This window comes from Dipteris shenzhenensis, chromosome 26 (assembly GCF_047967505.1).
Source record: "Dipteris shenzhenensis isolate YYH24624 ecotype China chromosome 26, Dip_SZ_1.0, whole genome shotgun sequence".
Lineage (NCBI taxonomy): Eukaryota > Viridiplantae > Streptophyta > Polypodiopsida > Gleicheniales > Dipteridaceae > Dipteris > Dipteris shenzhenensis.
The window spans coordinates 14,748,504-14,775,813 of NC_141621.1; the positions used below are offsets into that span (position 1 = coordinate 14,748,504).

Here is a 27,310-nt window from a genome sequence, read left to right on the forward strand (position 1 = left end):
AGATGACAAACTTAAGCTTGATGCACTACTGTTTGGGGATTGAAGTTTGGCAAGATCTAGGCAAGCAAAAATATGCAAGGGAGATCTTGAAGGCATTTGGTATGTCCGAGTGCAAGGAGATAGCTACACCTATGGAGATAAATGTGAGGCTATCTATGGAGGATGCCTCACCACCAGTAGACATCAGGAGGTATAGGAAGTTGGTCGGCAATCTCATCTATCTATGCAACACCAGACCGGACATCAGTTTCGCTGTGGGCGTTTGGAGCAGGTTCTCCAATAAGCCCCAGGAGAATCATTGGAATGCAGGGATGTGGGTGCTCAGGTATGTGAAGGGCACTCTTGATTATGGCATCACCTATGGTACGGGCACTTCCTTGGCTGGTCATTGTGACTCAGATTGGGCTAGAGATGTTGATTCCAGAAAATCAGTTTTTGGATATTGTTTCTCTTTAGGTTCAGGTATCTTCTCTTGGATCAGTAAGAAACAACCAACAGTGGCATTGTCTTCTACCAAGGCTGAGTACAAGGCAGCATGTTTTGCTGCATGTGAAGCAGTGTGGCTAAGGAGGATCTTATGGCACATGGTAGTGCAAGAGAGTGAGGCAATTGTGCTGAGGTGCGACAATCAAAGTTGCATGGCCATTGCTAAAAATCCAGTGTTTCATGCGCGCACAAAACATATAGAGATTCAGTATCATTATGTGCATGATTTGATTGAGGACGAGATAATGGAATTGGTCTACTGTCCAACAGAGCAAAATGGAGCAAATATCTTCACCAAGGCACTCGAGAAGGATCAACTTCAAGGTCATCTTTAGAGACTTGGCATTGGGCCAAGAAGGTCGTTCACCTACGGGTGGACATTGAGGGGGGGTGTTAGATATGCTCAATGCCCCACCCTCTTGGTAACCACCAGTGGTCCAAGGTGCTCAAGTTGTAAGGTCCCCATATGAGGAGAAGCCATGTGTGAGCCCGGGACATTGGATGGATCCTTGGATCCTGACTTGCATGTCAAATGAGGTTTATCAATGAGACCATTGATGGTAGAAAGGTGATTATGTGGGAACCCCTTATTCTTGCTAGGCCTGGGGCCCAGCGGCCCCCCTGGTATGGGTTCAGGGGCGAGAGCCCCCGAGGCGACGATATAAGGAATATTCCTTGAATATTTTATGGACGACTGGTCGGTTCCACCGACTAGATTGACTAGTCGGCTTCACCGACTAGGTTGACTAGTCGGTTCCACTGACTACGTTCATCTGACTATCTCCCTTATAGCTATAAAGAGGTGACCTCCCCAGTCCATTGTACAAGATCAGATCTTCTAGCAGAGATCTTCTAGTTGGTAGCTCTTCACCTAGTATCTGTCTAGATCATCTGTCTAGATCATAATCTAAGCTCCACTGTGGGAGCGCACGGGTGGATAGAGCCATCATCTGTACCGCTACGTTGTGTAATTTAACAGATTCTTGTGAACATAAATGGTTTATTAAGGGTAGACACATTTTGGAAGCAATTGTCAATATTTTGGAAGGGACATATGTTTTCTTAAAGTGGACTTAGACAAGGCTTATGATAGATAGAATGGGATTTTCTAGTTCAAGCCTTGCAAGACATGGGATTGGGCCCACTTTATGTTTCGTATGTCAAACTCTTGCTCACAAAAGTATCAACAAAGGTGTGTGGGAAAGGGGAGATGTCCCAGCCTTCTCATCTCAATAGATCAATTAGGTAGGGATGCCCATTGGTCCCTTTACATTTTGCCGTAGTTATATATTAGCTTTGGAGTGGCTTCTCCACTATCTCAAGTGGAGAAAGAAATTATCAAAGGGATCGAATTACCTTCAAGAAAACACTTACTCACACCCAATATTTTGTAGATGGTACAAATCTCATTCCTAGGAACTTCCATGGGATGTCTAGGACTTGTAAACTTCTTGAACACTTTTTTCATTGCCTCAAGTTTTGTTATTAATCACACCAAAACAGGGTATGCAATTCTTTGTGGTGATGAGCAAGACTTGATGAAAAACTTGGGATGCCACAGGATTCCTAGGCAAAGTGTTTTCATATTTTTGGGCATTCCACTGGGGTTTGATATCTCTATGAAACAAAAGTGGGATTGGTTCCTTGATAGATTTAAGTAAAAACTTGAAAAGTGGAGGGGTTTCCAAGCTACGATCCAAATTAGGACTAGACGATTGCATTAGACTTCGCAAAGTCATTTAATGGGGGGGAGGTAAAAGGATATCCAAAGTTAGATGGACCTTCTATACAAGTCTCGAAGAAGGAGGCTTAAGGGTAGTGAACATAGAGCAAATCTCTTTTGCCCCTTGGGTTATTAAGGCCATTCTTTCTCCTAAGAGTGAATGGGCACAAACTGCTCTTGAGGAATCTTGGATGAAATTCCCTTTCCTGTCAGCACTTTGTAATCTCGAACCTTGCAATTCCAAAGCCAATCCTTATGGGAATCCTTTAAAGATATTAAATGTCAATAACCTCTCCTAGCAAAGGAGCTTTTATGGCATTAGACTCTATCTAGGTTCTTGCAATTTTTCCACAATAGGGTACAAAGCTATTTCTCATTTAGTAACTTTAAACATTCTAGGATAATCTTGCTTAATAGGATAGACTTCTTATATACAAATGTTATTTAAAAATATCGATTTAAAGAAAACTATTAGTTGCTTTGGTGACATGGAACAACCTACAAATGTCTCCATTTTACTAAAAAATAAACACATACCAATCAATAAGCAATTTTCATGAGGTCTTCTTCAAGATAAGCTTATAGAAAATCTTTTTATATTAGTGCCCTTCTACACTATTGATGTTATAACAAATTATATCCAAGGATCCGAGCCATAGGCTTAAAGTACATATATGTGCTCCTAGAGCATTATGTAGAAGGCCATACTTCCTCCTTACAATAATAAGCATTAATTAGATAGCAAAAAGATCCACTCTAATATCATAAGGTTGAAAACTCTAATCTCTCAACCCACTAAATACTAACCAAATAAAAGTGGCTTATCAAAACCCCATTTATATTAGGACTAGCATTATAAAATCAGAAGTTGAGTGGAAAACCAAGTCAAACTTCGTTTGTTCCACAAATAAAAAATTTATGAATAATGTGCTTAGTACACACATTCTCAAGTTAAGCTAGCGCCACCACAAATCTAAGATGAGGCTGACCGTTAGACAAAAGCACACTAAACCAATTCATAAGTATGCACTGGCACATCTGAAAGCAATAGCACAAACTAGTCACATTATCTTTTGAACTTAGCCTGAGTAAAGATTATAATAAATTGGTATTTTCTTTCTCAATCTAAAATTATCAAGTTGCAAAGAGTTAGACCCAAAATGTCCAATAAGGATATTTCATCATGGTTAGGGGGATGCATAAAAATCAACTCTCTACCTCAAGCTAATGTGTAGTGGTAATACATAATGGATAGGTTGAAAGGGTGGAGGGTGTTGCGTAAACCAAAGCAAAGATATATGCCAAAGAGCCATGAAGTAGTATGGCATCACCCAATAGTTCGTTTCAATCCATGATCCCAAAAAAAAGAAGCCTTTCCTGGCAAACTTTGTAACTCTCTAATGCACAGGCACTTGCCATTAGGGATCAATAGCAACATCCCCAATGAAATACATAAATTAGAACTCACATAACTCTTTACCTTCCTTTTTAATATTCTCTTTCACACTTTATTTCTATTATGGAGAAATCTGACCTTTTAATATTCATAATTGATCCTTCATTATTTCAGTAGCATGCCTGGATGTTGCAAACATCATTATGCTCTAACACAAATATAGAATGAGAATTATTGGTAAATATTTAAACTTCCAACTCATGTTGTATATGCTCTTTGCATCTACAAGTATTCACTTGGCCTTCAAAAAAAAATAAAAATTGGGAAGTCGTGCCAAGAGCAAGTTATCCATCAACCTTGTGTATGTGTGCTAGTTCTCATGGTAAGGAGGGTTTATGAGGCTTTGGCCTTGAAGTTTTTTTTTTTTTTTCAGGGGGGGGGGGAGGTAGACCCATGCTTGCCCTTGTTGGGGGAGCCTATACTCACGGCCTACACTCACAAAGTGAGATCTCTCCAACTCGCATAACTTTTTACCTTCCTTTTTAAAATGCTCTTTCACACTTAATTTTTATTTTGGAGAAATATGCCGCCTTTGAATATTCATCATTGATCCTTCATTGTGTTCAATAGCATCCCTAGGTGTTGTAAACATTATTACGCTCTAACCTAAATATAGACTGAGATGGTAAAGATTTAAACTTCCAACTCATTGCAATGTTGTTGTATATGCTCTTTGCATCTAGAAGTATTCAATTAGCCTTCAAAAAAAAAAAAAGTTGGGAAGTCGTGCCAAGATCAAATTATGGATCAACCTTGTGTATGTGTGCTAGTTCTCATGGTAAGGAGGGTTTATCAGGCTTTGGCCTTGAAGTTTTTGGAGGGGGGGGGGGAGAGGGGAGGTAAACCCCATGCTTGCCCTCATTGGGGGGGTCTACACTCACAAAGTGAGATCTTTTCAGTTGTTGGGACTTTTAAAATGTTTTTCAATCCCTCCCCCCCCGTCTCATATACACACTTTTTTTTGGAGGGGTTGAAATCCATGTATGTTTACATTGCATGAAGCCATCCCCATTCAATATCAAAAGATTTCATTGTAAGACAAATAAATAGAGTAACGAACACATAAACTTGGTGGTTGAGGTGGGTGTGTGTGTGTGAGTTCAGCCCCTCACTAAGCCTTGGTGACACCGCAATCCCACCCAAAAAAAAAAGAGTACCGAACACATAGACAATCATAGCCCAAGTGACATTCAAAGGTAGTGAAACTTGGAAAAAAGCTGGATCTCCAAACATTATGATTTCTATCTGGCCCCCTCACACACACACACACAGAGATGACCAACTGCCCCTATACTAAAGGTATTATGACATGGGAGGGGTTTTGTGGGAAATTGTATTTCCCATAGGTTTTTTCCGGAATTTGGTGGGAAATTCATCGTAAGTGGAAGGTTGTAATTTCCCACCTTTACCCAGAGCATTTGACCTTGGTGTATTTGTGGGGAAAGAGTTGATGGTCACTTCCTTATGAAATGCAAAGATGTCCAAATCATAGGAAAGTCTACAAATGGTGAGAAATATTAATTTTTCCCATGTTCCCAATTTCCCGCCATATCAGTATCTCTTAAGAGGCAGCAGGAGTATCAACAGAGCCAAACGCTCAAACCGCCTGAGTTGCCTCTGCACCACAGGCTCTGAAAATGATGGGTGCCAGTGAATTAGTCCTCCATTGTCTAACATTGTCCAGTCATGGCTCTCCCTCGGACTGGCATTCTTTCAGCGATTCATGCCACACGCAATTCAAAGTTGTATCCGCATTCAATCACATCACTATGGCTCAGAAGGGCTTCGACCACAACAAGGACCAGCCTCAGCCCAATCAGAAATGCTTTCACCACAGCATATGCCACAGCTCCATAAAAGGACGATTCTTCCTCCAAAAATTGGTAGCTTCACTGAAGTAAAAGACAGCCCCCATGCAGTACATTTGTAATGAGTTGCGCGTCCTACTCCTTTCAGGTCTCACCTTGTTTGCTATCGCCCACAGGGTTATAGCTTATGGGATCTTCCTTAAGGTAGACTTCTGGTTGTTCATGGCACCACGGCTTAGCCTGCCCCTCTGCACTGATTTCTTTGGTCCAGTCAGACCTGGAAATATCGTTCCCAAGGGGTTGCCTAAGCTGAATGAGGTTGAAGAATTTCATGCGAATACGGTGGAAATTTTAGATGAGCTTCCACTGTATAAGATAAACAACCTGATACATACGTATATGAAGCGAGGGAGGATGAAGGATGCTCACAGTGTGTTTCACAACATGGCAAAGCGGGATGTGGTGTCATGGAACACTATGATCCTAGGCTATGCTAAGCAGGAAGAGGGTACAATTGCTTTGGACTTTTATGCACGAATGCAGAAGGAGGGTATCCAACCTAGTAGTAGAACATTTGTTGGTGCATTGAAGGCTTGCAGTAGCCTAGCAGCACTGGAAGAGGGGAAGCAAGTTTTGGGAAAATCTGCTAAAATAGCATGTATACAGAAAGGTAGAACCGTTCACTGTCAAGTAGTAAAGAGTGGATTTGACTCAGATTTATATGTAGGGACAACCTTGGTGGATATATACGCGAAGTGTGGAATCATGGAAGACGCATGGTGTGTCTTTGATGAATTGCCTCAACGTAATGTGGTTTCCTGGAATGCCATGATTCTCAAATATAGCAAACAGGAAGAGGGTGCACTGGCTTTGGAATTGTATGCACGGATGCAAGAGGAAGGTGTCACACCAGATCCTCGGAGCTTTGTGGCTGCATTGAAGGCTTGCAGTAGCCTAGCAACCCCAGAAGAGGGGAAGCATGGTGATTGGAAATCTGTCAAACTAGAATGCCTAGAGAAAGGTGGAGCCATCCACGCCCACATAGTAATAAGTGGTTTTGAATCGGATGTATTTGTGGGAACCTCCTTGGTGGACATGTATGTAAAATGTGAGAGCATGAACGATGCTCTGTGTGTCTTTGAGGGGTTGCCTCATCGTGATGTCGTTACATGGACCACCATGATCTCAGGGTATAGCAAGCTGGAAGATGGTGCACTGGCTTTGGATTTGTATGTACGAATGCACAAGGAAGGTGTCACACTAGATCATCGAATCTTTGTTGGTGTATTAAAGGCTTGCAGTAGCCTGGCATCACTAGAGGATGGAAAGCAAGTAGATGGAAAACTTGCAGGAATACGGTGCCTTGAGAAAGGTAGAGCCATCCACTCTCAATTAGTAAAGAGAGGTTTTGAGTCAGATGTATTCCTGGGAACCACCTTGGTGGATATGTATGCAACATGTGAGAACATGGAGGATGCACGCCGTGTCTTTGATGATTTGTCTCATCGTGATGTGGTTTCCTGGAATGCCATGGTCCTGGGGTACTGTAAGCAGGAAGAGGGTTTACTAGCTTTGGATTTGTTTGCACAAATGGAACAGGAAGCTATCGTACCAGATGATCGAACCTTTGTTGGCGCATTGAAGGCTTGCAGCAGCCTAACATCTCTGGAAGAGGGAAAGCAAGTGGATGGGAAACTTGTGAAAATAGGGTGCTTGGAGAAAGGTAGAGCCATCCACTCCCATCTAGTAAAGAGTGGTTTTGAGTCGGATATGTTTGTAGGAACCACCTTGGTGGATATGTATGCAAAGTGTGGAAGCATGAAGGATGCTCGCAGTGGTTTTGACAAGTTGCCATATCGTGATGCCATATCTTGGAATGCCATGATCTTGGGATATGCTGAGCAAGAAGAAAACGAGGAGGCTTTTAGACTTTATGCACACATGCAAGTTCAAGGTCTATTACCAGATAGTTTGGCAGTTGTTGCCATTTTGAAAACATGTGGCAGCTGTTCAGCCTTGGAAACTGGAAAGGAACTCCATTCTCAAATTAACAGGATTGGAGTTGAGAGTAATACAGTTTTGGCAAACAGTCTTATCGACATGTATGCAAAATGTGGGAGCATGGTTGATGCTCAACTGTTGTTTGATGCAATGCCTGCAAGGAACTTCGTAACATGGAGCTCATTGATTACAGGATATGCTCGCCAGGGAGAGAGTGAACGTGTGTTTCATGTGTTTGAGAGAATGGGGCAGGAAGGTATGCAGCCAAATGGAGTTGCATTTCTTAGTGTTCTGACTGCATGCAGTCATGTGGGTCTAGTGAACAAGGGCCAGAAGTTTTTCCAGTCTATGAGGAAACAGTATGGCATCATCCCTACCATCGAGCACTATACGTGCATGATTGATCTCCTTGGTCGTGCAGGCCAAGTGGACCAGGCACTGGGGATGGCAGAGAACATGCCTTTTCAACCTGATTCTGTAGTATGGTTGACCATTTTGGCTGCTTGCTGGAAGTGGAAGAATGTAGAAATTGGAAGGCATGCCTTTGAAAATGCATTGAGATTGGATGAAAAACTTCCTGCAGCATATGTTCTGATGTCAAACATTTATGTGGATGCTGAGATGCCAGAGGAGTATGATAAGATCCAGATGATGAAGGAGAATGCTTTAAGTATGGAAGAAGCCATGACAGAGCTGATTGATCTCAGTGAAATTGTGCATCCATTGGTATTGGGTTTAGGAGATGTCCCAAAATAAAAGGTATATGTGCAAAGCTGAATAATGTGGAGAGTGGGTTATGGACAATGTGCTACAGTAAAATGCGATAATGAGAGGACTATTAACTTTGTGGACACAGTGTGAAGCATGGCTTGTGCATATTTTAATGCTTCAAAGTAGGAGACCCCTATATGTCACGGCAGATTTGTGGGTTTGTGATAATTACAGGACCACTACTATCTGCAGTGATGAGAGTATTATAAGGGCAGGAAGGGTTCCTCTGCAGAGTATTGATGTCAACGCTGCAGACATATCAGTGTCTATGGGATGCATTGATGAGACAGTGCACATATATCAGTGTCCTCCTCTAGGTGCTGTTTGAATTCTTTAGCTAAGGAAGGACATGTGGTCATGGCAAACCTTTTAGTCCATTGACCTCGGCAGAGCAGTGGCTGGCCACCACATGAATATGGACCCAACCATATCAGGCTAGATCTGAAAGCTAGTTGTACATGTTATAGTGGGGATATTCATCAGCTCAGAACAAGCTCGGATCTCCAAAGATTTTTTGAAAGGAAATTTCTTTTTTTTTTCACACTAGAATTGGTGATGTAATCTGGGGAAGTGTAGATAAGTACCGTTGTTCTTCCCTTGCTGGAAAGACCAGTATTCTATACGGCCATTCTCTACTCATTGCAGTACCCTAGATGAGAATGGTACCAATGAGAGGGTGGGATTGGTTCCTTGTCAAACCCTTTACTGGTTTTTGCTTTTTTCTGCTATATGGCAATGGCTGACGGTGACTGCATCATATGGGCAATATGCTCCATTAACTGGATTTAGCGCCCTTCTGTTACCCTTCTACAGGTTTTCCAACCGAAAATTCATTGACTCTTTGTGCTTGCCCGCATTATTATCCACCTAAAATATGGTAAAGTTTGTGATGAAGACAAGCCCTCTCAGAGAATGATCCCTTCTGATTCGCGTTATCACGCCTCAAATGTGGGTGGTGTGCTTCATTTCATGCAATGTCAAGTGTGCAAATGCAAATGCATTTTAGCTTTGTGGATCTGAATGCACGAAGGGTTTGCAAGTCAATTTGGATTCGTGATTGCGGACACTTGCGACTGCAATTGCAGTTTGCCAGGCCCTTGCACGTTAGTGATATCCGCATTGCGGACGCTTGCGACTGCAATTGCAGTTTGCCAAAGGCCCTTGCACATTAGTGATACCCGCATGTCCAGCCATGGGAGAGGAGTGCATTTCTTGTAAAACCAACTGGCAGTATTTTGAGTCTAGTCTTGTCTTAGCACCACAACAGCCCATTATGCAATTTGAAATCCGGATGAACCTGACTAGAAGGCTTCTGCAAATCTGAAATATGGGAGCTGCCTTAGAATTCTGCATATACTCTTCTTGAATGCCATGAATCCACTCCTGATATATGGTAGAGATAGCAGACAAATTGCAAGCCCACATCCTAGACAAGGCATCTGCCATTTTCCTTTCATTTTCTATATTCAATGTCAAAATCATAGGATTGGACTGCAGCCAACAACGGCTTCTGCTTATATGGCAAATTTGGCTAGGTAGGAAGAATTGAGTGTTCTATGATCTGTTCACCTTAATTTTACTTCCGCATAGATAGTGGTGCCATTTCTTGAAAGCATGCAAGATAGCCAGCATCTCCTAATCATAAACATGGTAATTGAGTTCATTGGCATCAAACTTTCTGCTTTCAAAGGCTATTACCCCGTGTTCTTGCCTCAGAACATCCCCTAATCCTTTGCCACTGGCATCTACCTCCACAATGAAAGGACGTGAAAAATCAGGCCATACCAAGACATGTGCATGAGTGAGAGCAAATTTCAGGTCTTCAAATATGCATTGTGCTTCCTTTGACCACCGAAAAGCACCCTTCTTCAAGAGGTTAGTAAGAGGAGCTGCCCTCTTGGCAAATTTGCGAATAAAGCACCTATAGAAGGAAGCAAGACCTAAAAATCCTCTCAACTGGGTGGGATTTTGTGGTTGTGGCCAATGTTTGATGCATTTCACCTTTGTGGGATCCACGCGAATGCCACGTCTACTCACAATATGCCCCAGGTACTCAATCTCCTTTGCCATAAAAGTACATTTGCTGGCTTTTGCATAAAGCTGATGCATCCTCAAAATCTCTAGCACTTGCTTCACATGCTTAATGTGCTCTTGTCTATCCTTGTTGTAAATGAGGATATCATCAAAGAAAACTAGCACGCATCTGAAAAGAAGTGGAACAATATCTTGTTCATCAGTGCCTAGAAGGTGGCCGGTGCATTAGTCAATCCAAAAGACATCATCTTGAATTCAGACAAGCCCCGTTCTGTGCGGAAGGCCGTCTTGTGCTCATCTCCTTTCACCCTGATTTGATAGTAACCAAATCTCAAATCTATCTTCGTGAAAAACTGAGCACCCTTGAGTTCATCCAACAGGTCATCTATCCTAGGGATTGAAAACCTATTCTTGATAGTGGCCTTAATTAGATTCCTATAATCGATGCACATGCGGTACGATCCATCCTTCTTCACCAGTAGCACCGGGGAGGCAAAAGGAGAAGCGCTATGAGAGATGAAGTTCTTCTCAAGCAATTCCCGCACCCGTACTGCCACTTCCTTCCACTCAATCTTTGAGAGACGGTATGGGGCTTTGTTTATGGGCTTACTGCCAAGCACTAGAACAATGGCATGATCCACATCCCTTTTAGGAGGCAATTGGGATGCCATATCAGCAAATACATCAGCAAACTCCGATAGCAACTGCTACATATCACAATCCTCAACACGGGGAATGCTAACCCCCTGAGATACTGACACTTATAATGCGTAGAGGGCATGCTCCTTCTTAAGCTCTCTGGCCAACTACCTTACTGAAATGACCTGCAATTTAGGAGTGGCAATGCCATGCAATGCTACAGTTATACCCTTGTGGACAAAGCTGAGTGATAGGGCATTTAAATCTACGTTGATTTTACCCAAATATTTTAGCCAATCGCAGCCCAGGACAGCATCTATAGGGCCCATATCCAATGCCAAGAGATCCCCAGCAAATTCATAATCCTCAGAGAGCTCGATCCTTGCATCTTGGCAACAAATTTTACTGACCAAATGCTGTCCATTTGCCACCTCTACTCTCAGCCCATGATCAATCTCAGTAGCAATCAGACCCACCTTCTGTAAGGTCTTAGAATTAATGAAACTATGAGTGTTACCGCTGTCCACAAGCATGTGAACAATCCTACCATTAATCCGCAAAGAATATGCGATCCTCATCCTGCTTTGGGTGGAAGCGGACATAATCTTCCACTTTCGTAAACCACTCCTCCAGCTCATTAGGTGTGCGAGTGTCCCCTTTCAACTTATGCACTATGAGTTTGTCCTTGATATCCTTGGTGGCATAATTTTTGTGTGTGTAATCTGACAAACTATGAAGAGGGGAGAGAAGAAGAGTGGAGATGAGGAGAGAGAGCACAACTAGAGAGCACACCACAAATGACTAACTGTAGACTAGATTTAGTTGAAAATGTAGAATATATACAAACCCATTTAGGGTTAGGGCTACGGCATCTAACCCTTTCCTTTATAGCACTCTATTGGGTTAGTGCTATGCACATATGATCACATGATGTTGAGCGTTAACTCTCAACATGATACCATGACAAAAAAACCTCCGGAATTGCGAGCATCATCACGCTTGAGGTTCACATAATCGGAGAAGGGCATCTCAAGTTTGATGGCCTCAGGTAGGACCTTATATGAACACACAGAATCTGCCAACATATCATCAAAAGTGGCTTGCTGCCCACCAATAACCCCCTACTGCATAGTAACTGCTACCATCTGATGCACTGGCTGCATCTGGCTATATGTGCTCACTGGTGGAGCGATAGGTGCATGAATCCCTGGCTAGGTCTCTCTGCCAAATGCATAACCAAAGCCAACTCCAGGCATACTCGCTGGTGTGGTGAAAGGAGCACTAACCGGATGCACACCAACGGGTTGGCCCAAGAGAGACGGCTCAGCCTGCATGGATGCAGAAAGCTGAGCCAAAAGATGGCCTAAGAACCTGCAAGAAGGTGCTCTGTGGCACGGAAAATGCATCATCTAAGTCCAAATAATCCCCATGCTGGGGTACATGCAACGGTCCAGAAGACTGATGCTCATAGGCACGGCGGGCATCCGCCATAAAACCCCTGCATGGAGCAGACAGAACATCCTAACTGTCTGAGTGGTCCCCTTGCTAGGGTGCGGGTTGCTTACCCTTGTCTTGCATAGCCTGACCAATCTGTTGCTTGAGCTACTTTCCCATCTGGGCAAGAGCTGCATCCTACATAGCCATGGCCGTGGTAAGCTGCTGGTTGAACTCCTTGTCCCATCTAGTGGATGGCAACTAGGAGCATAGAAGCAAGGGTATCCAAAAACTGAGACTGCGCTCCTGGCGCTTCGCGAGATGTAGGAGAGAGACTGAGTTGCAGGAATCTCTATAGCACTAGTGGATGCACGCAGGAATCTCTATAGCACTAGTGGATGCACCCACTATGGAAGGCAATTGCTCATTCCGAGCAGCCTCATCACTATCATGCAATGTATCCCATGGGGCACACTTGGGTGGCATGGTTCCTGTCTGTGAGGGAGAAGCTCGAATGCAGGCAAGGAGATGAAGTATACTCCAAGAAGGGGACAACAAAACCCTGCTGTAATGAGTGCCTGATAGAGTGTGTAGCTATAAAAAAAGTCAATGGCAAAGCTTGGGAAGACAATTGATCAAGAGGCTTTAAAATGGAGTTGAAATGGCTCCAAACGGAGCTGTGAAAGGCCCCTAAAAAGAGGTTGAAAAGTTGACTTTTACCCCCTTTTTGGGCAGGGAGGGTCGCCTAAGACAATTAGTCCACTGACCTAAACACCTCTAGGACATTTAGAACATTGCCTTAGTCTACACAACTTAACCTACTAACTGAACCCTAGTTAGGTTAACCTAACTGGCCAACTATCCTAACTGGATCTACTAACCTAACCCCAGTAACTAACCCAACAAACCTAAGCCTGGCTAACTTAACCTAGAAACAGATGAGACTAAGGTTTTCTGGCAAGGCTGGACGGGCTGCGCCGACGTGACGAGGGAGACATCAAATCGTCTTAAGAATTAAGATGCTGACCCGGTTTCAAAGTCAAAACAAATGTTGCTACGCACAACAAGAGGCGAGCAGGTCGCGACGAGCAGAGACGAGACGAGGGCGACGTGGGCATGGGCTAGCGGCATGGCATGGCGGAGCAACAAGACGGCGACGCGGTGTGGCTCGGGTGGATCGAGACAGGCTTATCCTCACGACCAGCGAGACGGGCTGCACGAAAGTGAGACGAGCTAAATCGCTGATTTAGGGTCTTGGTCGTGGAGGGTGTGCACACAAGGGGTTCGACCAACAGACGGTAGCACGGAATGTGAATGATTCAGTCAGCAGTTGTCTGCGCTGAGGAGTTAGTCTCTGGTCATGTGACTTTGGTTGGGATATTGCGTAAGGGGTTGGGCTATTGTATTAGCTTGAGATTTGCTTATGCCTACGCTGCCCCTGCTCCTTTTGACGTGGAGATACACCACCGGAACTGTCAGAGCAGCTTGCAGGAGCACCATGTGCCGTCAAGCCCAAGGAAAGGGCTTTAATGCCAATGTAGAAAAGGGATAGGGACAGATTTGGAGAAAGGAGATAGAGGAGCAGAAGGGAGAGAGAGATAGGGGAAAAGGGCAGAAGAGGAGGGGCAGGAGTGAGAGAATGAGGTAGAAGAGAGAAAGAGAGAGAGTGTGTGTAGGGGAAGTGAGAGAGAGTGAGAGGAGTAGGGAGCAAGTAGCAGAAAGGAGGTGGAAGGGTAGATAGGATCAGATGTCACATCAAACAGTACATTGTAGGGGGTGGATGGGGACTTATATAGTCCCTCAACATTTTCCACGTCCCTCCACATTTTCCACCTAAAGGGCCTCTAACTTGGCCCTTTTTCCCCTTCATTAAAAGGGCTGCCTTTTATTTCGCCAAGGGAACAGCCGACCAGCCAAAAGAACCGACTGAAAAGTCGGCCATTTTGGACTGGTTGGCTCAGCTCTTCCAGCCCTATAAATAGGGAGCCTCCACACCCTCATCGAGCTCCAAGCCTTCAACACTCCAAACAGCTCCCCTCCGACCTCTTGTGTGCAGCCCTGAACACCTCCGAAGTTGGCCCTGATCAGCCTCAGCCTTTGGCCTTCAGTTCAGCATGTTCGAAAGGTGTACATGCAGCACCACAGTGGAGGATACGGACCAGCAAACGGAGTAAGATTAGGGTACTGTCTCAGCAGCTTTTTACAGATTTCTTTTCAGTTCTATATCCCAGTCATCTCTCAGCTCTATATTCCAGTCATCTCTCAGCTCTTTAGAATCTAATACTCCTAGCTTTCACTCTCTCACTCACATAGTAACCCTGCATCCTGATGGACAACACAAGCCTCTCCCTTGCCTTGCAGAAGTGCCCTACATTGTCAGTGTGGACAGCATCAAGGTCTTGGTATTGGTAGGCGTTGCCTCTCAGGTCTTTGGGTCTGCTATAAGTTTGCACAGTGTACACTTCAGAAGCATGATCCCGTGCTCTCTCAAAGAGTGTTATTTGTATTGCTCAGTTCTCCAAGTATTAAGCAAATCCTCCCCTGATTGGGAGAGGGGCCCTCAGTGGCAACAGGGACCCAATCAGTTGTTGACTCTACTACAAGGGAAAACACTCCCATGGCTGAAACAAATGCCTTGAGTTGTCTAGTAGTGCTAAGCAACGACCTTTAAAGTCTGTGGCCACATGTCCCACATCTTGTAGGCTACTCAATCTCCTGATGCCCTCCTTGAATGTCTTGGCCAGTAGTCTGAACGAAGTCTCTGGTAACTCAGTCTCTGCTCTGAGTCTAACTTGACTCCGATTTTGCTCTGATAATCTACATCCTCTCCGCCAGCAAAGGACTCCCTGGCATCCTCTCTTCCAATCTCTATTGAGCTACCAAGCTCGCACGTGAGGCCCTCTATCTGTCCATAATTGCCCGTCCTGGACTCAGCCGCACAAGAGTGCAATGATCTCAGTGGTCTAGGTCATGAGCTGCTGATCCTCGAAAAGGACCTCGACCTCGAGATGGGCTGACTGAGAGAAATCTCCTGCCATAAGAAGTGAGGAATCTACGCTCCCCTCTCCACTTCCCCAAAATAATGATCTGTGTGGGACAATGATCATAGAAAGTAGTACCAAAGACAATGCTGGGCTTGCCTCCTCTGTTGCATGCCCACTCATCTACATAGAACTGGTTTAGCCTCAAGAACCTGCAGGCATCCACCTGTCTGTCTCGTCTAGAGAAGAGGAGAGATCCCGATAAGTGGCCAAACTCAGCTAGGGGCCAGGGATCACTCAGCGCAGCAGCCCTCATTGCCTGGCCGACTCTAGACGGAGTGTAGAATTATGCTATAAATGCAACAGCTACACCGAGATAGTTCCACGAGAACAATTAGTATCTCATCATTTCTAACTTTAATTTAGAGCACTGGTATTGTCACATTGCAACATTTTTAATTGACAGGTATTAACACTCGTCCCCACATAGTTTCTTTTAGCTTTGCATCTGCATCTTTGCTTTTGGAATGTATTTGTAGACTGGTGCATGCAGGCCCTTCCATGAAAGATCATTCTACCCCTCATCCTCACTTCTTCAATGGTCTTGCAGTCTTCTCATTACCTCATGTTTCCCCTTGCATGTGAGCATCTGCATATATGTTTGACATGAAAACATATGTTACAGGAAGCCTTCTGTCTAAGGTCACCACATTTTCAAAAAAAATCCTTCCAAAATCTACATTTCCCAACTTTCGACAAGCAGCCAACATGGTCAACCATACAATAGTGTCAGGTTGAAAAGGCATCTTCTCCAATATTGCCACTGCCTCATCCACTCGGCCTGCACGGCCAAGGAGATCAATCATGCAAGTATAATGCTCAATAGTTGGCATCGTGTCATACTGTTTGCTCATAGCCTGAAAGCATTTCTGACCCTTATCTACAAGACCCACATGACTACATACAATAAGAACGCTTAGAAATGTAACCTCATTTGGCTGAATGCTCTCCAGCCTCATTTGCTGAAACAAATGAAACACAGACTCACTCTCTCCCTGGTGGGCATATCCAGTAATCAATGAATTCCACGTCACAACATCCCTCGTGGGCAATGCATCAAATATCTGTTGCGCAGAAACCATGCTTCCACATTTAGCATACATGTCAATAAGACTGTTTGCCACAATTGCAGTAGTGTCGAGTCCAACACTGATTTGAGAGTGGACTACCTTTCCAGTTTCCAAGTTTCCTGTGTTGCCACATGCTTTCAGGGTGGTGACAATGGCCAAGCTATCTGGTGCTAGACCTTGCTCTTGCATTTGTGCATAGAGTCTCAAAACTTCCTCCATTTCTTCTTGTTGGGCATACCCCAAGATCATACTTGTCCATGTAACCACACCACGAACCGGCAACTCATCAAAGGCACAGCGTGCATCCTTCATGCTCCCAAGTTTTGCATACATATCCACCAAGGTGGTTCCCACAAATAAATCTGACTCAAAGCCACTCTTTACCACTTGAAAGTGAATGGCTCTACCTTTCCCCAAGCATCCTATTTTCACACATTCCCCAACATGCTTGCCCTCGTCCACTGTTGACATGCTACTGCAAGCGCTCAGTATCCCAACAAAGGTCCGACGTTCTGGCGTGACACCCTCTTCTTGCATTCGTACATACATTTCCAAAGCCCGCGCACCCTCTTTGTGCTTGCTGTACCCAAAGATCAAGGCATTCCAGGAAACCACATTGCGATGAGACAATTTATCAAAGGTATAGCTTGCATCATTCATCCTCCCACAGTTGGCGTACATATGCACCAAGGTGTTTCCCACAAATTCGTTTGACTCAAAGCCACTCACTACTACTTCAGAGTGGATGGCTCTTCCTCTTTCCAGGTGTCGTACTTTCCCAAATTTCCCATCCACTTCATTCCCCTCTTCTAATGCTGCTATGCTACAAGCCTTCAATGCCCCAACAAAGGTCCGATGATCAGGTATAATACCTTTCTGCTGTATCTGTGCATACAATTCCAAAGCCAAGGAACCCTCGCCCTGCTTGCTATGCCCCACTATCATGGCATTCCAAGAAACAATATTGTGATTAGGTAGTTCATCAAAGATACGCCGTGCATCCTCCATCCTCCCAAATTTTGTGTAAGTATCCAACAAAGTGTTCCCCAAGTGAACATTTGACTCAAAGCCATTCTTCACTAATTGGGAGTGTAGGGCTCTAGCTACCTCCAGACAACCTATTTTCCCTAACTTTTCATATCCTTGCTTTCCTTCTTCAAGACTACTGCAAGCCTTCAATACACCAAGAAAGGTTCGAGCACTTGGTTGGATGCCTTCCTGGTTCATCCTTGCATACAGCTCCAAAGCCAGGGCACCATCTTCCTGCTGGGCATGCCCTAGGATCATAATGTTCCATGAGACCACATTGTGCTTCAGCATCTTGTCAAATACTTGCTGAGCATCCGACAAATTCCCTTTCTTCACATAATGATGCATCAATTTGTTTATCTTTGACATAGGAAGCTCATTTAAATGGTCTACAATATGGACGTTGATTTTGGTAACCTCATCCCGCTGAGGCAACCACTTCTGGACTTTGGTTCCAGGTCTGCCTACACGAGAGGTATTAGTGCAGAGGGGCCTCTGTGGGCTCATAGCGAGCAAGAAGCAGGTGGAAAACGAGATCAACCAACTGGAGCGGAGAGAGCCCCCAATCATGAAGACAGATACGATCGTCGATCACCTCGTAGTGCAAATCTGACATGAAAATGAGCGAATCTGCTCAACATTTGAGCAGTCACAGTAAGGGGAACGAACCATGGACTGCAACACCTTCAGAGCACTGGTTGCAAAACCAAGTCCACAGATGTAAATCATACGTTAGATTTCATTTTTGTTTTATAATTATTGTCGGAGTAGAGAAGAAAAGCTCCGAGGGAGGCATCTCTATCTCTATCTCTATCTCTATCTCTCTATCTCTTCTCTATCTCTATCTCTATCTCTTTATCTTTATCTTTATCTTTATATCTCTAAAGGAGAGGGGTGCCACGGGACGGAGCTTCGGGGCTGGGGAGGATTCTGGAGGTTCCGGTTAGAGTTTCAGAAAGATTCTGAGCTTCGAGGAGATTGCGCGTCGTTAGATCAAGATGGGAAGAGCCAACAAGGTGAGGTTTGGCAGAGGCGCGGAGAGACTTAAAGAGGGGAGAGCCTGTGCCACGTGGCACGAATCAAGACGCGTGATTCAGGGCACGCAAGGTGGGCGAGGCAGAGGCATGTCTCCCGTCGACATGATTCAGGTTGACAGACTACGGACATGTGGCCCTGATTTTTGACCGGCACACAATGACGTGGCCCTGTCGCAAATGGTTGTAGTGGAGTCTAGACCACCAGGAAACCTAACGTGGCACGAGTCTCGATGGCACACGCGGGTCCAAATGACAAACGTGTGGCGGATGCGCAGTTTGCAAGACTACGTAGTGGGTAGCACGGCAATCGGAAGGACCGTGACACGCGGAGAGAAAGAAAGAAAGAAAGAAACTATTATTATCGTCCTCTGGGGGCTTGAAATTGACCCATGGGACCCAATGGAATGTTACAAAAAGTCTCCTTCTTTGAAGAAGGGTGGAGTGGACAGCTAGCATGTTGCTACCTGTGTAATACATTGGTCACGGTATGCAAGGACCTTGGTAATGTAGTTGCCCAAGGCTGCGAGGTGAGGATGGGAAAGCAAGCTCTCCAAACTGCTGTGGTGTTGCGTGACATTGCTGAAATCTTCTCTTAGATGCTCATATCGCGGACATGTCAAAAGAACATGTGCCTCATTTTCCACTTCATCTAAGTTGCATAGCTGGCAGAGTCTTTGTTCCCTTGATACTCCTTCCCATGCTTTTTTCTCCACTTCTAGGGAGTGTGATCGAGTTCGGATGATTGTGATGCTTCTTCTTGCTTTGAGAGAGATAGGTGTGCATATATATTTGTGTGCTTTGTTCTCTTTCTGAGAGTATGTGGTCCAATAGTTGGGGTTGATATTCTCACAATAATATTCATATTTGGTCCTTTTCTTCGCTGATTGCCATTTACTGTGTAGTGCTTCTAAAAGGACTGTAGAAATTGTCCTTTTCTCCTTTTCCCTTGGCATTGCATCTAGGTAAGAAGCAACTTCCCATTTTTGGAACTAGCCTTTAATGTCATACCCCCATCCAGATGATAGCATCTTGCTCTTGTTTGTTTTTTGAGGTCTCTTGCTTGCCTCCCATGCTCTCTTTGGTAGCCTATGTGCTTGCATATCTTGAATCCTCTTTATATATTTGAAGACTCTTTCCAGTGCTCTCAGCTCAATGGGTCTGCAACCTATTTCAAGAAGCATGATTGAGTATGGTGTGGTGGACTTAATTCCTAAATGCCTTTTGAGAAATGACTTTTACAATTTCTAAATGTCATTCCATTTTGATGCTGAAATGTTGCCTCCCCATACCTCCACACCGTAAAGCACTGTTTGAATGACATAGGCATCAAATAGCACACGCCTAATATCCCATCTCATGGTGTCATTGTTTCTGCAGTCATTTTCAGAGCGGTAGTACTTACCCCATCCTGCATCAATCCTCCTCTGAACACAATCTCCCCATCTATGGTTAGATGATACATCTATCCCCAAGTATTTGAAAGTTTGCACCCTCTCGATTTCCTTCTTATCATACATAATGCGTGGGATGTTGGCTGGCTGTATTGTCTTTATTACCATCATTTTGGTCTTATCGACATTAACTGTTAGACCACTCTCCATGCAAAATTTATGGAGGGTGTGCATCATCTGCTGCATATTCTCTGTTGTGAGAGAGAGAGAGAGAGAGAGAGAGAGAGAGAGAGAGAGATGAGATATGAGTTTTTTTTAAAAATTGCGGAGCAACAATGCCAGGGGAATCGAACACACACACACCATGACATGAACCAAAGCCTCAACCACCAAGACCCACACGAGTTTTACTAAACTTGGTGGGGAAGGATGGTTTACACACACACACACACACACACAGAGGGTAGAGAGAGAGAGAGAGAGGAGGGAAGGGAGAGAGAGAGAGAGAGAGAGAGGGGGGGGGAGGAGAGAGAGAGAGAGAGAGAGAGAGAGAGAGAGAGCAAGAGTAGAGAGAGACAACGAGAGAGAGAGACAGAGAGGAGAGAGAGGAGAGAAGAGGAGAGAGTATATTATATATTACTTAATATATATGATATACATATTATATTACATTATATATTAAATATAATATATTACATCTACACAGTATAGTATAGAATCTATTATATTGTATATTATATCATATTATATAAGATATTTTTAATATATAATGTATAGAACATCATATATACACACACACACAGAAGAGAGAGAGAGAGAGAGAGAGAGAGAGAGAGAGAGAGAGAGAGAGAGAGAGAGAGAGAGAGAGAGAGAGAGAGAGAGAGGGAGGGAGATTTTGATTGAATACCTTCTCATGATGTTGAGAACTTGAGACATATGGAAGGAGAGCGTGCTTTTTGCATGGCCATTGGGAATGGAAGCACACACTCGCACATAGAGGGACTAAGGGAGTAGCCAAAAGAAGAGGGGAGGTGGTGTGGGGCAAGCAACCACAGTGAGAGAAAAGGGGGTGGTAGAATGAAGGTGAGGGAGGCTCGGAGAGTTGCCACAAGGAATGTTGGTGAGCAAAGGTGAGGGGGTTAAGAACGAGTCGGTGAGAAGTGAGGTGTGGAGGGGTGGAGGAGTGGGTGAGCAAGACGAAGCAACCGTAAGGAGAAGTGTCGGTTGAGAGAACAACTCTAGGAGAAGGGATTGGTTCAGGACTAAGGGAGCAACCATAAGGAGTGGGGAGGGGGAGGTGGACAAAATTGAGGGGGCTATGAAAGGCCAACTAATGAGATGCTGGGGGAATATTTCTGTAATGGGTTGAGGGAATCCCTGAGAAACGCAGTAGCTAGTACAGATATTCCTAGAGGTGTAGGAGGATTTAATCAGTTGGTAGTGGCTGCCAGAAGATGGCTGCCAGAAGAGTAGAGAAAAGGTTGGGAACTACTAAGAAGAAGAAGAAGTATAGTAGTGATTCAGATTCAGAGTCAGAGTCAGATTTAGAGTCTGCTGACTCAGGTTCAGATCTAGAAGTGAGAGAGATCCGAAAGCAAAAAGTGGTGAACGAAGGTGGTGGGAGCAGAGGTTGAGGGGCAAAGGGAGCAACCGTGCCACAAGGAGAAAGGAGGGAGACATGGAGAAAAGGTGAGAGAGCAGCTATAAGGAGAGGGGAGAGGGAGGTAGAGCGAAGGTGAGGAGGCTAGCTTGCAAGAATAAGGAGACGAAGGTGGAGAGAAATTGTGCAAGGGGGGTGGTGAGTAGAGAAGTGGGGTGGAGGGAGAAGCTACAAGGAGAGGGGAGGTGAAGGGAGGGTGAAGGAACCACGAGGAGAGGGGAGGTGAGGAGGGGATAATGAGGTGGAGTGCCGATGAGGGGAGCAACTGTTGCGAGGGGGTGAAGGTCATGAAGAGAGAGAGACTAGAGGCAAGGTGGCAAGTATCATGAAGTAATGAGGGGAATTTAGAGAGAGGTAGAGAGCAAAGGGTGCAGAGAGATCTAGAAAGAGAAGAGACTTAACTAGAGAGGGAAGGACAAAAAAAATGAGGTCAGAGGTGGTGATGAGAATGTTTGAGAAAATAGTTCATTTTAGTTTAGCATGTGAGGAACCAAAGATTATGTATGAGTCCATAGCTTTAGTGGGTGAAAAAACCAAAGGGTGGTAAGAAATCTTTACCCATCTATCCCTAGCCTGTCGAAGACAGGTAAAGCTACTCGTTTCCTCTAAATGCAGATGGTGAGCGGTGTAGCCACAAGCCAGCGAGTCATTTGCATTTTGAGGAACTGCGCCACAAGCCATCTGCATTTTGAGGAAAAGCCTACCTTGGGCTTTTTCAGTACGTAGAGGGCCCTACGGGAGGTTGTAGCTTGCAAGAATGGAGACCTACAAATGATTTTCTCGTCGCCACATCTGCGTTCCAGCATCTTCGAGCTTTGATCGTGACCCACGACTCATCTTTCGTCATCTTCCATCAATATTGGTTCGTGCTTTGATTTTGGCATGGGGATGTACGTGATTCATTTTCTACAAATTTATAGGCCACGATGGTACTATGGAAATACAATTCCACCTGCCCGCGGACCTTCACATCTTTTGTGCCTCGTCTTGCTACTTCATCGTTATGAAATGATTAAAATGTCCATGGGAGGCATTTCCCAAAATTCAAGGCAGCAAGTAGCAGCAATTCCCAAGAGTCAAGGTCCTAGGATTGGCCCCTATTGCGACATGAAAAGAATCCTCCGACTGCCAACTCAAAATTTTGTAATTCCAATTCCTAGATTGATGGCGACTTGAGCGCTGATGGCGATAGCTTGCTCGTGGCGATGTGACCGCAAACCATCACACCCCTTTAATGGGAATGTCCTTCCTCTCTGTCAAACCAAGAGATGGTTGGTGTTTCTCGAAAAGCTCTTTATCGAGTGGTTTGGTAAAGATGTCTGCAACATTCCACAACAACACAAAGCAACTATAGACACATTTGATAGATGCACAAAATAGCAAGCGCATCTATAGGTGATGTTAGAATAGTGAAAATATGAGCGCATCTAATAGCACGTCTAATAGCGGATCTATTAGCGCGTCTACACTGTGACTTAGATGTGGATTTAGATGCAGATTTAGATGCAAAATAGAGAATACAGAAAGTGAAATTTTGGTGCAAGCTGATAAATGTACATCATTGCTTTCCTAACATTGCCCATGATTACCAAAGCACGTAATTTTTATAAAAATATCAATGCTTTTTGGCAAACTCACATATACAAAAATAAAGTGAGGTGAGGAGAATGAGACAATATGTAAAATAGTTTTGCCAATATTATTAATGGGTTACAATTCAATCTCATCCTCAATGAGATCAACCCTTGCCAAACTATCTACTTCAAAATCCAAACCAATGTTGAGATCTACAAATACATTCAACCCACTACTACTTGTGCTACTCATGTGCTCATCGAAATCAGCATCACCAATGGTAGGCTCGTCCTCACGGGTAATGGCCTTAATATATGTATCTCCTATCTCATGATCATCCTCCTCTCTCGTATCACGGTCATCATCACCTCCATGGCCATGATCATATCACACATTGGTGACATCAAGTAGCAGCATGATGACCATTGTGTGGTGTGAACCACCACACTCAGCAGCTATCCTCCAATAATGTTTCCTCCTCCATGGGGCAGCTATCTGAACCCCCCCGTTCCTGCTCACAGCAGCTACGTAAGTGGGATTGCCACAACAATCCCCACCTGGATAACATGCCAAAAGCAAGCCCTACACCACCCTATTGGGAACACGATTTTGCGCTCCTCAATCGGGCATTGCTAGGATGGCCTCCAAACTAACCTACCAAGCACTTTTGCATTGGACTACATTGGGAAGCTTTAGCGGTTGGGATGTCCAAGAGAGGCAGGTTTGCATGCCTAATTTAGTTGAGCGTGCCTAGCGGTGGCAATGCCAATTTTGTTAAGTGTAGCTTGGCGCCAAACGTCCTTTCAATTGGTTTGCACTAGGCAACTCCTTTTCTTGAAAATATAATCGTTTGCTCTTCTATTATTACTATTTTCACAATGTGTCCATTTTAAAGCAAAGTTCATCAAGTCAACGTGCAAGTTGTAGGCAGGGACAGAGAGATCCAAGTGAGGGATTCTAAGAATCGATTTGGGGCGTTGTTAGTTTTCTGAATGAACAACATTTCTTCCCTGATGCATCTTTCATTCAGAAATTTTTTGGTTGAGGGTGCTTTTAGAGTCTTTTCTTCCTTGTTTTGTGAAATCGATGGAAGTTTGGCCTTGATTTGTGTCCGTCAATTTTCTTTACTGACATGTTGAGTATTTACAGATGGGTTTGTTTTATGCAATCATGATTGTTGCTACACCTAGCTGTCCTTGCCATGAAATTCTCAAATGTTAATGTATACACTCATGCTTCGGTTGCAAACTCTTTTGTACTAGAAATGTAGATTTAATTGCATGCACAGATATAATATGGGTAAACATTTAGTTTTTGCAGTGAAATTTTTAATAGTGTTGGTTGGACTTTCATAATCGCTGTTTAAAGTTTTTGAGTCTTACAACAATAAAATATCAGTCCTCGACCAAATTTCTGAGAATTTTTAGCACAACTTCGTACTTCAAAAATTAAAGTGGTACAAAATATTGCTGAAAATTAACTGAAATCTCCAAATTAAAAATGATACTTTATTATTGCCAAATTGAGAACTTCAAACAATGATTATGAAAGTTGAAGAAGCATCAATAACTCAATATTGAAAATTTGTTGAAAATTTGTCTCACAGTTTTGTTCACTCTTAAAAATTTATCTCCTGTTACAAGAACCAATAGTCTTGGCCATACCTTACAATTTGGAGTAATAGGAAATCAAATTTCTTGAAGTGGCTGAGAAGTTTAAAACTTTTGGAGAGTGTCAATTTGTTCTTCGCCACATGGGCTGCAAAAGGAATACCCAAGCTATACTGCTTAATATGCTTCATGCCACAATCATCGTACCCGTCAAGGATCCATCCAATTTTAGCCAACTTATCCTAGGTTTCTTGACTCACATATGACAGATAGGCTATGGAAACTAGGTATGATATGTTTTTCTACATTTTTTGCTAAATTTCATTTGGATTTCGCATTTCCAATCGCTTTTCTTCCTTTTCCAAGAAAATTTGTATTTATTTTCTATAGAACTGTATGAGACATTTTTAGGTACTTAGTGGTTAGAATCAATTCAACCTTGTATGAGTTTGTGTGCATCACTTGCAAAGAGAATAAAATTCCTGGGAAGTAGATATAGTATCTTGTACGATCTATGAAAAAAGCATAACATTGCCAAAATTTCCTGAGCTCAAAGCTGTCATAACTACTTTTGAAGGAACTAAATTCAAAGTTACTTTCAAGGATACTTTGGTTAATAAGGTTCAACTCACATCACCATTTATGCAGATGCTTGAAGGGAAAACCCACTTTTTAATGTCATGGCTTCTTAGCAAGAATATGGAAGGTTGCTTCTTGAACACTATGTTTGGCCATGTCATCAGATTCATCCCTACCAAAGCTAAGCTTATTTTAGATATTTTCTCAACATTCTACTTTTGAAGAAGGAATTTCCTTTATATCAAAACTACCAAGTTTATTGGTTTGTTTATCTATCCTCGCTCCAGTACATTTCAAAGATAATTCAAGCAAACTTCCTTGGTTATTGCCTTTCATTAAAATTACTCGGCTTTTAAGTGTTTTCATGTTGCAAAGTTTTTTCTCTCATAACTTACCTTTTCTACCTTATGCATGTTCCAAATATTTGGTTTCCACTAAACCGGTCATGTCCATTACCTTCGGTTTGCTAAACTGTCTAGTATCTTTACATTTACCTTAAAGTAATGCATTGTGAAGGAGTGATTTTTCAATTCAATTTTCAAGACTCAAGTCATTGAAATAGGTCTTTCTTTTCAGCATGGCATACATTTGAAAATACAATGTAATGAACATAATGATTGCTTACATTTTCTACTTTTCTTTTGCTTAAACTATCCAAATAATTCAAGGCTAAAAACAGTGTTGTTGCAAAGGCTAAACCAAATTTGGTTTAAATTTTCCTTAATTCCTTTTTAAGTCTATTTTCTACATAAACAACTTCAATAGTAGTCAAAGGTGAAAGTAAATTTGCAAAATTTTCAAGTTTTTTTACTTTGGATTTCATGTCTTGAATTGTTAATAATATAGATATTTCTTTTTTGTTAAACTAACGTTATTTGCGTATACAAAATACTTCTTTTCATCTCAAATTGTTATTTTTTGTAAAAAATCACATCAATAATTCAAATGGAAATAAAAGGTGCTAATATGCATTTTGATTTGACTCCAAGTTTAAAAATGCATTTTTAGATGCTTCTCATACATGTTGAACTTCCATGTACCAAAAGATGCTTTTAGAAAAGCTATTGTTGGTAAAATAAAGTATGATATTCAAAAAAGTGTGCTAAAATGTTTTAAAAACTATAATTTACAAACACATCAATTACAAAAGAAATGTACGCTTGTCTACAACAAAAATAAAACTAATACAATAATCAAGCATGTTAATCTTTCCATGTACTTCCCGAAAGTAATTCCATAAAAGAAATTTTTGGACATGACATCTAGAAGCCACTTTGGAAGAAACTATAGCAGAAAAGATTAAGACAAATAGCTACTATCTTCAAAAAGAAATTTTCAAATACAAAAATATCCATACAATTATACAAAAAATATGAGACTTAAAAAGTACTAAAGATGATTCAAGACAAGTATATATCAATGTTTGGGACTCCTTCAAACCACATATTGCAAAAGACACACCATGTTGCGAATGTTTTTTATATGAGTGATTACTTTTTTCTAAAAAGAACTTCCTTTTGAAGAAAAAAACTTTTGAGAGGATTAGAGTAAGGAACAAAATCCATGATTCTTTATTTGAGGCAAAGGAATATTGAATATGTAAAGAATGCAAAATACTATACAAAGAAATAGGCTCCATAAATACTTTATTGCTAGCCCAAATATGTGAATGAAATAAAGAACGCTTAGTATCACCAAGAATAACTTTCACACAGATAAGAGAAATCACTTTCAATGGCCAATACGGTAGCATCACAACAAAGATACGTAACATTTTACCATGATTTTTGGATGATGATGATGATTTTTGGAAAATGGAGCAACAGCCAAGTTATCTTATTGGAAATGTACAAAATATTTATGATTGCGATGCACTCACTCATAAAAACTCCTCTATATCAAACTCATAGTATATCTACAAACAATGAATGGTATAACATGTGCAAATGCTAAAACAGATACAAAA

The 27,310-nt window shown here is 42.8% G+C and overlaps 2 protein-coding genes across 2 annotated transcripts; one reads left to right on the plus strand and one right to left on the minus strand.

Moving 5' to 3' along the window:
* Positions 1–5,578: 5,578 nt before the first annotated feature.
* On the plus strand, positions 5,579–8,573 carry LOC147884718 (pentatricopeptide repeat-containing protein At1g06140, mitochondrial-like). Its single transcript, XM_087397207.1, has 3 exons — positions 5,579–6,023; positions 6,201–8,200; positions 8,331–8,573. Exons 1-3 carry the CDS (start codon positions 5,579–5,581, stop codon positions 8,571–8,573), a joined length of 2,688 nt encoding a protein of 895 aa, XP_087253333.1.
* A 7,383-nt stretch (positions 8,574–15,956) lies between these two features.
* On the minus strand, positions 15,957–17,999 carry LOC147884719 (putative pentatricopeptide repeat-containing protein At3g47840). The gene is made up of 2 exons (XM_087397208.1): positions 16,848–17,999; positions 15,957–16,745 (listed from the first exon to the last, which is right to left on the minus strand). Exons 1-2 carry the CDS (start codon positions 17,997–17,999, stop codon positions 15,957–15,959), a joined length of 1,941 nt encoding a protein of 646 aa, XP_087253334.1.
* Positions 18,000–27,310: the final 9,311 nt, after the last annotated feature.